This window comes from Cryptomeria japonica, chromosome 11 (assembly GCF_030272615.1).
Source record: "Cryptomeria japonica chromosome 11, Sugi_1.0, whole genome shotgun sequence".
Lineage (NCBI taxonomy): Eukaryota > Viridiplantae > Streptophyta > Pinopsida > Cupressales > Cupressaceae > Cryptomeria > Cryptomeria japonica.
Genome location: NC_081415.1, coordinates 503182624 through 503195019, shown reverse-complemented (window position 1 = coordinate 503195019; position 12396 = coordinate 503182624). Strand labels below are relative to the sequence as shown.

The 12396-nt window shown below is 37.8% G+C and overlaps 1 protein-coding gene across 2 annotated transcripts; it reads left to right on the top strand.

Moving 5' to 3' along the window:
- The first annotated feature begins 8055 nt into the window (after positions 1-8055).
- On the top strand, positions 8056-11576 carry LOC131068342 (uncharacterized). 2 transcript variants are annotated; one of them, XM_058003526.2, is made up of 2 exons: positions 8056-8724; positions 8846-11576. In XM_058003526.2, exon 2 carries the CDS (start codon positions 9140-9142, stop codon positions 11030-11032), a length of 1893 nt encoding a protein of 630 aa, XP_057859509.2. In that variant the 5' UTR covers positions 8056-8724; positions 8846-9139; the 3' UTR covers positions 11033-11576. The 2 variants fall into 2 exon arrangements, with proteins under 2 accessions (XP_057859509.2, XP_057859508.2); XM_058003525.2 differs by having other exon boundaries at positions 8812-11576.
- The last annotated feature ends 820 nt before the right edge of the window (positions 11577-12396 follow it).

Here is a 12396-nt window from a genome sequence, read left to right as displayed (position 1 = left end):
TTGAATAAAGGTGAAATATTGTTTGAGATCTTCGCCCATGCTACAATAAGGGAGCAACTTGTTATCCTTTGTCTGATACTCATCATTTACTTTCTTAATGTCAACTTGGGAATCATTATAGACTTACAATTATGTGATCTTCCATTTAATAGCTAGACATAGCCCAGTGATTAAAGCTTCATACCCTGCTATATTGTTTGCGCATACAAAGGCTATCTTGTAGGATTTAGGTATGCAATCTGCTTGAGGTGTGATCAACAAGATACCTGACCCCAATCCATTTTGTGTGTAGGAACCATCATAGTATAGGTGCCATTTTGTAGATGTGTTGATCGTCATAGTGGCGTCATCAGAAAATTCTGTTATGAGGGGGTGATCAGTTTGAAGGGGTGCGTCAGCTAGTTGGTCAATTATGATTTGTCCTTTTATTGCTTTTTTGTCTACATAATCGATGTCAAATTCACTCAGGAGCATGCCCATTTTGTTGTGTGGCCTGTGAGAGCATCTTTAGACAACAAGTATTTGAGGGGGTCAATTTTTGCTATCATCTTGGTCTTGTTGTTGAACATGTAGTGACGTAGTTTCTAAGTGTTAAAGATGACTGCAAGGCAAGCTCTTTCTATGGGGGTGTAGTTAAGTTCTTATCTCACAATAGTGTGACTGATGTAGTATATTGCATGCTCTTTACCTTTATCATTTGTTTATGTTGGCAATGCCCCCAGTGCCACTGTAGTTGCCTATATGTAGTTGCATTTGCTCAAAAACTCTTAAAACGCCCTTTTCAAATACCATGCAGGGAGCATATTGACATTAAGCCTGCCAATACATATTTGCTTGAAAGGTTCTAATGCCTTTTCCCAACTCACGCCACGTAGAGGACTAGTAAAGTTTATACCATTTGGTTTACACCTGCCAATTGCAATTGTAGAAAGCTTAACTTGCACCTTCCATTTGCATCATCGCAGGAGAGATGCTGGCAGGAGTTGTGGCACTATGGTTTTGCAGTTGCCAATACATTTGTTTGAAACTTTATAAATGCTCTCTTCTCCTTCGCAAGGGATATTGGCTTCAAACCATGCCAAATGCATTTGCTAGAGAGTTCTTTAAATATCTCCTAACTCCACTTGATGCAGCCCCTTACATTTGTTGAAGTTTAATTGGCCTCTAAACTACCATGCCATTGAGGGAAGATCAAAGAAAAGATGTGGAGTTTGGCATTACACCTAACCAATGCACTTGTTTGAAAGCTTCTGAAACTTTTCAACAGACTCAATGTTCTTTCTCAATGAATCCATTAACCATTGCATCATTATCTTTTGACTGGAACATGGAAGAGGATTGCCACTGTCATGATTTTGTTCCTCTGATTGTGGTCTTACTCTATGTTCATTATGTTTCTTGCCTATGATATATCTCATCTCCATGCTCTTCCTTTATACTTAAATCATATAACATATGATTTAAAATAACAATTTGAACCTTGATTAAAAAGGCACATGAAGTTACAAGTCAGGTCGGGCCCCAAAGTGGGTCCGACTAATTTTTTTTTTGTATTTATGCAACTGACCTTTGAAATGCCTCAGGCACCTTGAACATGCCTTTGGAGTTGATAGACACAATGTTCTGATCACTGAACTGAGTTTTGCAACTCACTAGCAATTGTGCCACATTTTCACATTTAAACCCAAAGATGCAATTTTAAAACTGGTCAGAACACCTTTCTGGACTTCACAAACTGATAGGTTTACTGTCTGATATATGGGCATTCTCTCTGCCAAACCATTTCTCAAGATGAATCCCAAGCGATGAAATATTAAAGGTCAAAGATGACCAAATGGCTCTGTCAGCACTATGAACCTGATAAAATCAACGTGCAAGGACCTCAAAGTGCACACATTAAAAATATCAAATGATCTCCGTAGATCCCCAAATCTAGGGCACGCATAATTTGAAGTACAAAGAAGACCTTGGAATGATTAGTTTGACCAGGAAGCTAACTAGGTGCAAATGGTGAGCTCATGAAAATAGCCACTTTAACAGATGTAGCAAAGAAAGTGCAGAAAACTGAATAAAGTGGCTCAAGAAACCATCTTGGAAAACTGATCAAACGGATTTCCAGGAGCTTCAAAATGGAAACATAGCTTTTATTTCATACTATAAGTAGCCTAGAAGAAGTATTCTCACATGAAACTCACTGGGAAAAATTTTACACGTGTGGAAAGTGAGGCTCTGACTAGATATTGAAACAGGGAATTATGCAAACAGTACAAACTGCAAATGGATTGAGCTTGCCAAACTGCACAAATGGATTCATAGGGACTTGAAACTTGACATGTGGATTCACCTATATGCATAAAATTCAGGGGTATATTCCTTTTAATATGAAAGTCAAATGGTCATGAAATGCAAAGCCTCAAAGTAGGCCACTTGGTAAAATCTGAATTTTTGCATGGAACACCTTTCAATCCACCCCTTGAAATGGGTACTTGATAAATTGATCCAAACTGAATTTTGAAAGTTGGAAAACACTTAATAAGCTCAATGAAATGTGTAGGACAATGCAGAAAGGGTTTCAAAAGTTACCACAACACTACCTTTTCAAGTGGGCCCTGCAATGGTGGAAACGACATGTCAAGTATTGGAGCTTGATCTCCCATACAACTTTCTCCTCGGTTGCCCATGGATTAACTCCATTCAAGTTATCCCTCCACCTACCATCAATGCTTGAAATTTCCTTACAATGGTAGAGAGATTACCATCTCAGTTGATCCACAACCCTTTCAATATTGCAAGCTCCTTGAAGGGAAACACCCCTATCATTTCCCACTTAACAGACCTGCTCCACCACCTCCTTCTAATCCATCAAACGTCGCATCCATTTCATCCCAACCTGAGATCAAGGTCAATATTATTGACAATGGTTGTGGAGAGTACACCCCTATAAATGATCTCTATATGGGTAAACTCTTATCCTCTCCTAATTCATATGGTAAACCTAAAGAAATCAAGATTCAAAACCAACCCACCATAAAATGCAATAAGACCACCTTTCAGCAATGGGGTTTACTTGATGAAGAGATCTTGGAAACCGATGTCACTTCTTGGTTGTACCAGGAAGAAAATGAAGTACCAGCAAACATCACCAATCAAATGTATCCTAGGCATCTGCCATAGTAGATAAGATGGGATATAAAGGACATGGTCTTGGACCACAAGAACAAGGAAGAAAGGCACCCATCTCTCCAATCTCCTAAAAGTACAATAGGGGCTTGGGTTGCTCACCTATACCTAAGATGACTCTCATGGGTGCTTTGATAGACCCTTCTACTGAAATCGAAGACTCTGATGAAGAGGAATTCCATTAAATGTCTTTCAAATACCTTGACAATATATTTGGCGACGTCCACATTAACATCATCACCCCTGTTACCCCTTCCACCCCATCTTAGCTTCAACTCATTCACCCTGAGCTTATTGATTATAATCAATGAGGACCACTCGTTCTTGACATCTATGCTGATGATAATGCCCTATTGGCACTACTTACTATGCAAGACCTTGAGGACCACACATATATAAATAGAATCCATCTCAACGGGGATGCATACTTTGGTAGTCAATTCAACTCCCTTAGTCGCAAAAATGAAAATCCAAAGAAAAATCATAAGTCCCTAGGTGAAAACCTCTCTTAGACACCCTCGGACCTAGAAAAATTAAAAATAAAGGACGTATCTTCTAGTGAAAACCTAGATCAAGTGCTAGAGGATGAGGGTCTTGACTTGCCTACCATGGTTCCCCTGTATTAGGAAAAATTGTCTATACTCATTGAGGAGACTGACAGCATCAACATGCAAACAGATGATAGTCCAAAGAATGTGCTTATTACTAAGTCTCCCATAGATTAGGAGAAACAAAATTTCATGAGCTTTCTACAAGAGACACAAATCAACTTCATCTAGTCCTATGTTGATATGTCAGGCCTTAATCCAGAACTAGTATTGCACAACCTTGTAGTTCAACCAGATACCAAACCTATCAAGAAGAATCTATGCAAGATGCATCCATAAGTTTCCCTCTTGGTTAAATCAAAACTTCAGAAAACATTGGATGTTGGATTCATCAAACCCATAGATTATCCTGAATGGGTTTCAAATTTTGTACATGTTGGCAAACCCTCTCGGGGCATAAGGATCTGCATAGACTTCAAAGACCTCAACAAAGCATGTCTGAAACATGATTTCCCCTTGCCAAACATAAATATGATTGTGGACCTTACAGCTAAACATGAAATTCTCTCCCTAATGGATGGCTTCTTAGGATATAATCAAATCATAATTGCAGAAGAAGACCAACATAAGATAGCATTCGGAACTTCTTGGGGGATCTTCTACTATCAATTTATGCCCTTTGGTCTCAAGAATGCAGGACCAACTTACCAGAGAGCAATGACAACCATCTTCCATGACCTTTTGCACAACATTATGTAAGATTATGTGGATGATATCTGAGGAAAAACCAAAACAAGAGAAGAACACATTCCAGTCCTAAGGAAGATCTTTGAGAGACTTGAGAAATACAAATTGAGTCTTAACCCTAAGAAGTGTGTCTTCAGGATCACATTCAGAAAGCTATTGGGATTCATAGTCTCTCACAGAGGAATAGAAGTGAACCCAGCTAAAGTGAAAGCAATAATGGAAATGCCTTCACTTAGGACACTCACACAGCTTCATAGCCTCCAAGGAAAGCTTCAATCTATATACAGATTCACTGTACAACTTGCAAATAAGTGTCATCCATTTGCACACCTCTTGCATAAAGACACTATTTTTTTGGGACTATCTATGTCAAAAGGCCTTTGAAAAATTAAAATAATATTTGGCCTCCCCTCTAGTTCGACATATATAAAAATCACATGATCTTATATAAAAATGTAGACATTGAGAATCAATAATATAATCAAATCACATATATAATATATATTAAAAATAGTAAAACAAAAGCATTGAAATAGTCCATATACACAATCACAACATATCCATCTCATAATACATAGCTGGACATTAGATACTAATACAAATTATCATTGATAAAGTATATTGATGGTAACACAAAGCATCACCAATAAGTATAAATATATAAAAAAAGGTATATACATGTAGTTGTACTTGACATGTATGCTTAAGACAATACAAATGTTGTTGGGAAGCACAAAGTGTGTACATGGAATTTTGAGCATGGAAGAATAAGATAAAATAGTACTAGCCTATTCTACTCAATTCTAAATGAGACACTTAGATTACGAGTAAGTTAAGAAAAGATGGTGAAAACACAAAAGGTCTCACCAGATTAACCCTTGTTACACCATGGCTTGGTGGTCGTGCTTGTGGATGTTGATGTGAGTATGCTTGCCTGTAACATAAGATTGCTTTTCATGGAGTCATAGAAATGGCTAGGGGTGGTCTCCAATTTATAGATTTTTAGAGAGACTAGTGGAAGGATGAGACAAAATGATAAGATCATTGGCTCATAATGGTTGAGAGACATGGGGAAGTGAGAGGAGGACAACTATCCTCATTTGGTTGGAGGAGATGGAGGGAGAGGGATTCATGAGAAAATCAATGGTGGAGATTCTCCTTGGGAAGATTAGATGGAAAAGATGAACGGAGTACTTTGGAACACCCTTGAGTGATGGGCAAGTCCTTTGACTGATGTGGTGTGGTGCCAAGACCATGTCACATGTGCAAAGGCCCATGCCTTGTGTACAATCCATGCCTTTGAAAACATGTGGGGAGATAGAGGATTTGAGAAGAGATGACTAAGATTTGGCATGTGCAAGTAGGGAATCAAGGGGCTAAGTGATTTTAGGCCACATAATGGGAAGTGACTAAAAATAGGCAAATTAAATAAATAAGATATTTATTTAATTTTTGGGATGGGGATGGGAGACTCAAATAAATAAGAAATTGGATTTATTTATCTAAGGTGAGCTATGGGAGAGGAATTGATTAAATGATTTAGCCTAGAAATAGGATGTAGGTGAATAGTGATTTTATTAATTATACAATAAAATATTATTTAATTAATAGGGAGATAAAAATTAGATAATTAATTGAATAATTAGAGTTATGTGCAATCAATTATAAAAGAAATAGTCAAGTAATGACAACGGTCAATTTTAAGTGTCTACATAAAATAAATAAGTGTTTCATATTTTCTATTAAAGTGGAGTACAAAGCAACATAACAAGTTGTTGCATTGTATGAGAAATAATACATTATTAAAAAAAATAGATTATCGTAGTATTTGCTTTGAGCAACTAATAATAATTACTATAATAATCAGTGTGCTAAAGATGGTGATGAATCCAAAGTGTCATTCATGAGAGATCAAACACATTAAGGTTTATTACCACTTTATTTCAAAGGCAGTGCAAACTAATGAAATACACACATTTCATTTTCTCTAAATATTACCTTGCAAATAAATTTACAAAGCCATTGTCTCCTAGCGAATTTGTACAATTTCAAAATAGTGTCTTCCTAATGAACAATACCAACTATTCTGTGACATTTTATCAAGATTCACTTGCATAATTTTCGAGTCAATCTTATTGACCCACACTTCATGAGTAGTGGCTCACAAGAACTCCTCTCTCATGAGGATGAATGGTAAACTAGCATACCTATATTTTAAAAAATATATGTATAATACACCAAGAGATATCAAATTTCAAAATATTTAATATGAATAAATCAATGAACATGAATAATAAAAAATTTGTCAAGAATCTCAATAGATCTAAGGAAGTTAGCAAAGTCGCACCCAACTCATACATTGACGCAATAGAAAACTACAAGGAACTTCAAATCCCATCTACACAATATAAGCTACAAGGAAAATTAATCATTTTTAGAAATCATTCAAGAGAGAATGTTTGCATAAATGTGATCCCTTGGTATGCCATGATTCAAGATAAGTCTACAATTCAGTATAAATTAAAAAATGTATAATATATAAATTTAAAACAAAATGTAAATAAATATATCCATATTTACAATTGTTTTTTAATTTACTTTTTTGATGGATATTGTTTTTTAATTTATTAGTATGAATGTAAAAAATAATAATAAAACTTATTGTAAAAATATTACAAGGTGAAATCCACATTACCTACCACATTGAAGAAACTTGAAACAAGGTGTTTCATTATGTGGTGAGATGAATGACATAATATTTACATAAGATGTCATCAATTACCAATCTCAATCAAAACGGGAGATTACTTTATATAAAAGGTCACTTACAATAAACATTAAAAGATTTTAAGTCAATCTCATTGACCCACACTTTATGAGTAGCAGTTCATAAGAACCCCTCTTTCATGAGAATGAATGGTAGAGAACCAACACTATACAAAACAAAGATAGCACGATATGTTATCTCATAGTTTATCTTGGATCTTGTAAATCAATTTCCAATCTCAATCAAAACTACTTTGCACAACAGATTGTTTACAATAAACATTAAAAGTTTAGGTTTTGAGTCAATCTCATTGATCCATACTTCATGAGTAGTAATTCACAAGAACCCCTCTCTCACAAGAATGAATGGTAGAAAACCAACACTATACAAAACAAAAATAGCACGATTTGCTATCTCATAGTTTATTTTGGATCTTGTGGATGAATTACCAATCTAAATCAAAACTTGAGAGTACTCTACACAAATGGTCCCTTAAAAAAAAAAAAAAGTTTTTGGGTCAATCTCATTGGCCCACACTTCATGAGTCGTAGTTTACAAGAACTCCTCTCACATGAGAATGAATGGTAGAGAATTGACACTTTACTAAGCAAAAATATTACAATCTCCTAACTCATAATCTATCTTATATCTTGCATACCTTAAAAAATCTTCTATTCTATTCTATTCTCTAAACACTTCCCATATCATTTATAAAAGTAAAATTATATTCTCTAAACACTTTCTATCTTTAAATGATATGTTTACCAAAATGAAACACAAAATCACCCATTCTAAAACTATTCCAAATGTGAATAATTTTTTAAGAAATCCAAAACTTGAAGTCAGAATATCTTATTAGGAGAGTGAACCCAGAATTGTTGATTTAAGCAACCCAAGAGATCAGCTCTCAAATAATATAAAAAAAAATCAATGTGAATGCATAGAATATTGTATTGGTTGTTCTTGTGAATTTCAAATCAGCTTATCTAAATCATAATTAGGTACGGCATGAAAGAGAAGCTTCACTGTTAAGCCCACTTAAGGGAGTAAAATGATTGTAAAAATGACTTACTTAGCAATGGAAAGCAAGCAGCCCAGCTTTTGATGAAACAAATTCAGAGAAATGGGGTTGCTTTTGGAATTGGAAGCCCAGACTTTTCAAAAAAGCTAACACAATTCCACACCTGTCCCACTCTCCACTCCAACACTTGACCAGAAGGGAGACCCAGCTGCCCGGCTGACCGCAACACTTACAGCCGTGTAATGGAAGGCGTTGGGGAGCTGCCTACGCCTCATTTAATATAATCCACCTCGGGAAGTTGAATCAATTTTGTATGAACGCGGCGCAAATTCATCACAAATACCCAACTCCAGATCAGTGAAGAAAACCCATGGTTATGATGCCTTGTGATATTTAACCTGGGTCACGCTCAAGCTGCTGATTCTGATTCTGCTTCTACTTCGATCGATGCTACAAGAATGGTAAAAGTTTCTTTAATCAACTGTTCTATCATTCTCGGATTTAAAAGCTCCCGTGTGTTTGTTTTAATGTCCGCGCGTTATTCACAGCTCTAAGGTCGGTAGCGGGTTCGAATCTCCGCAGGTTAAAACTAAGGAAGGTTGCGGGTTCGAATCTCCGCAGGTGAAAACTAAGGAAGGTCAGGGATTCGAATCTAGAAGGCTTAAATCAAGAGAAACTTTGGAGCTGCTCAGCGTGTATTTCAGGCAATGGATCGGTAGGGTGCGTGTTTTTGTTTACTTGCAGTTCTGTGTGCGTGTTTGTTTTGGGTTCTGTCAGTTTGAATTGAGATGAATTTGAGCAACGACCGGGCAAGAGCAGCCCCAGCCCGGTTGGTGTAAATTTGTTTGCGGCGACGACAAATTCGGGGGTCTGAAGATGGTTTTGGAGTCATGGTTTAACCGCCTGGGAAGCCATGTGAGCAACACGTTCAAGACAGCGGTGAAGATGGCGGCGGGGGCCAAAAATGGTAAATCTGAAAAGAGTAAGGCGGGAGTGATGGGCGTGCTGGGCTTCGAGGTCGCCAATTTGATGTCCAAGCTGGTGCAGCTGTGGCAGTCTCTCAGTGATCGTGAAATTGCACGTCTCCGGACAGATGTTATAACGCTGCCGGGCGTTCGAAAAGTTGTGTCGAATGATGAAAGGTTTCTGCTAGGGCTTGCCTGTGCTGAGAAGCTGGAAAATTTGACGCTTTTGGCCGGTGCCGTAGCTAGACTCGGGAGGAAATGTAAAGACCCGGCTTTGCAAGGGTTTGAGCATGTTTTCGATGACTTGTTGTGCAATAATATCGATTTTAAGGTTCTGATGTTTTCTGTAAAGGAAATGGATGTCAAAATTAAGAAATTGGAGAAGTATATTTCTACTACAACGAATCTTTATCAGGAGTTGGAGGTTCTCGCCGATCTGGAGCAGAGCTTGAAACGGTTGCAGAGTGGGGAAGAGGGATCCAGGATTAAAGATAATAGCTTGCATTCTATTCAGCAGAAGCTGAGCTGGCAGCGCCAGGAGACCAAGTATTTGAGAGAGATTTCGTTATGGAATCGAACTTATGATGCAGTTGTGGGGCTTTTGGCAAGGGTTGTGTTTACAACTTATGGCAGAATTAGGTTTAGTTTTGGAGATCTGTGTTTTCCAGGTCCAAGTAATAATTTCAATTTTAATTTTCCAGTGGCCTCGCTCGACACTTCCTTTCCTCGCAGCCTTTCGGTGTCTGCATCGGGGATGGCTTATGCATCTGAGAAGAGGGAAATTAGGTTTTCTTCGGGGCCTCTGGAGAGAGGCCCTGTTGACATGAATCCAGGAAGAAGATTGGGCCCTGTTGACATGAATCCAGGAAGAAGATTGGGCCCTGTTTTGAACCGCACTGGATCCAATAAGGTGTGGCAGGACAGGGAGCGGCATAGTTTTGTAGGCAGTTTGCAGTCTTTTGTTGCTGAGAATAGTAATAGGTTAATGACATGGGGATCCGGTAGCCCGGCAAGGCACTCCAAGGAATCAAACCCCAGTTTGATCGATGGAAACCATCCATGGGCCAAGCAGCAGGATTCCTCAAATGGTGAGTCGCCAATTGTATTTTCATCCAGTCGTAAAGTAGCTCCAAATCTTAGCTCTTTCAATGTAAGTATGAATGGCTATCATAAAGAATCAGATGCTGGAGGGCATTTAGCAAATGGTTTTCACCCTGTTTCTACTTCTGACTCCTCCAACCAGAATAATACTCTTAAGTTGTTTATTGGTGCTAAGAGTAGATTACTGAATGCACCAGCTTCAACTCTTGGTGGTGCTGCTCTTGCCCTGCATTATGCCAATGTTATCATTGTTATTGAGAAGTTAGTGCGGTTTCCACACTTGATTGGTCCCGATGCTAGAGATGATCTCTATCAGATGTTGCCAACTAGTTTAAGGATGGCTCTCAGGTCTAGACTTAGGTCTTGCACAAAAAATATAACTCCCACAATGTACAATGCCGCTCTTGCAGCTGATTGGAGTGATGCACTGGATAGAATTCTGGATTGGCTGGCTCCCTTGGCACACAACATGATAAGGTGGCAGTCTGAACGCAATTTTGAGCAACAGCACCTGGTTCCAAGAACCAATGTTCTTTTGCTTCAGACGCTATACTTTGCTAATCAGGTGAAGACAGAATTAGCAATTACAGAGCTTCTTGTTGGTTTAAACTACATTTGCAGATACGAGCAGGAAATTAGAGCAAATGCTTTGATGGAGTGCTCAAATCATGACTACGACGAGTACTTAGAGTGGCAGATATGATGGTATGTTTTATCCTGTCAGTTTGTTGACAAATCTGAAGGAAATCCCTTTTGTATGCTTTTCGAAAATGGTCTAACAGTACTGGTGAAATCTCAAATATTTCTCAGACAAGTAGCAACAGGTTTGTGCTTTGCTATAATGTTGATGACGAAGAATTATGCTCTCTAACCCAAAAATAGTGGATGTCCACGATGGATATCCTTGGGCATGTTCCCATCATTCTAAGGACCATATTTTCTATGGAGTGAAATTTTTTGTTGTACTATTATTTTCTTGCTTCTGTCAAAGCAAGTTCTTCACCTCTTTCGTATCACAAGGTATGCTATATTTTATTCACTTGATTTTCTTCTTACAGGACCTGATGTATACCTGCAAGATTTATTATATATCCACGTCAAGTGTACAAATATATGTGTTCAGTTGCCAGCCGAATGCAGCATTCTTTAGCCTGTTTCTGCAAAATCTGTGTTGTAAATTTGCTTGCAAAGGCCTTTTTATGAGATGCCATTGAGATAATGGATAATAAATTCTATTTCTTTTTTCCCATTGGGACATTATGCAAAGATGTGTACTTCACTGGTTATGCCCACGTGCCTCTTGTAGAATAGTCTGGCTGATAAAGCCTTGTGAGTAGCGCTTAATTGTATAAAGCATTCCCTATTAACTGAAGATGTCTAAGAGAGATCATTAAAAGCTTCCGGTATGATAAAACACCTACTTTGGATGAAGAAATAGGTTATATGCCTCTTACCTGACATATTGCAGTAATGAGTATATATGACTATTGTATGTCCCAGGTTCAATAAAGTAAATTGTTCAGTAGTTAGGTGGAAGGGCAAGGCTCTAGGTCCAGGATTCTTACATTGAGGAATCAAATATGAATGCTGCTTGTTTAGCACCAGTAACGCTTAGGAGAGACTTAAATATGGCAACAGTCTGTAATTAATATTTATAGGGCATAAATGGTTGGAGTGTAGGAATATGGTGATCAATCTTGATCTCCTCAATTGACAAGGATACAGACGCAGCTTGTTAACAGTAATCTTGATAATCTTTCTTAGTCCGAGTACTTTGGTCTTTTAAACTGACGGATCCAAGAAATGGTAACCACCCTCCTCAAAGGTGTTACCTACCATGCAAAGAGCCAATTGAAGGTGTCAGTCTCACCAAAACTGCCAATGCACATAGGTCCCAAACAACACCAAACTCTACCTTACAGCATGATAAAGACAGCTGATCCTTTTTTCTACAACTGTCTACAGTCTGAAGTACTTCTACCTTTTTTCTCAAAATTTAGTATATCTAGTCTGTAAGGAAAAGTTTGCCCAACATGATCCACTTGAGCGGAGTTGATTTGTACTCGC

Bases quoted from the DNA above. Each gene is read 5' to 3' on its own strand.
- LOC131068342 (XM_058003526.2), top strand. From the start codon at position 9,140: ATGGTTTTGGAGTCATGGTTTAACCGCCTGGGAAGCCATGTGAGCAAC.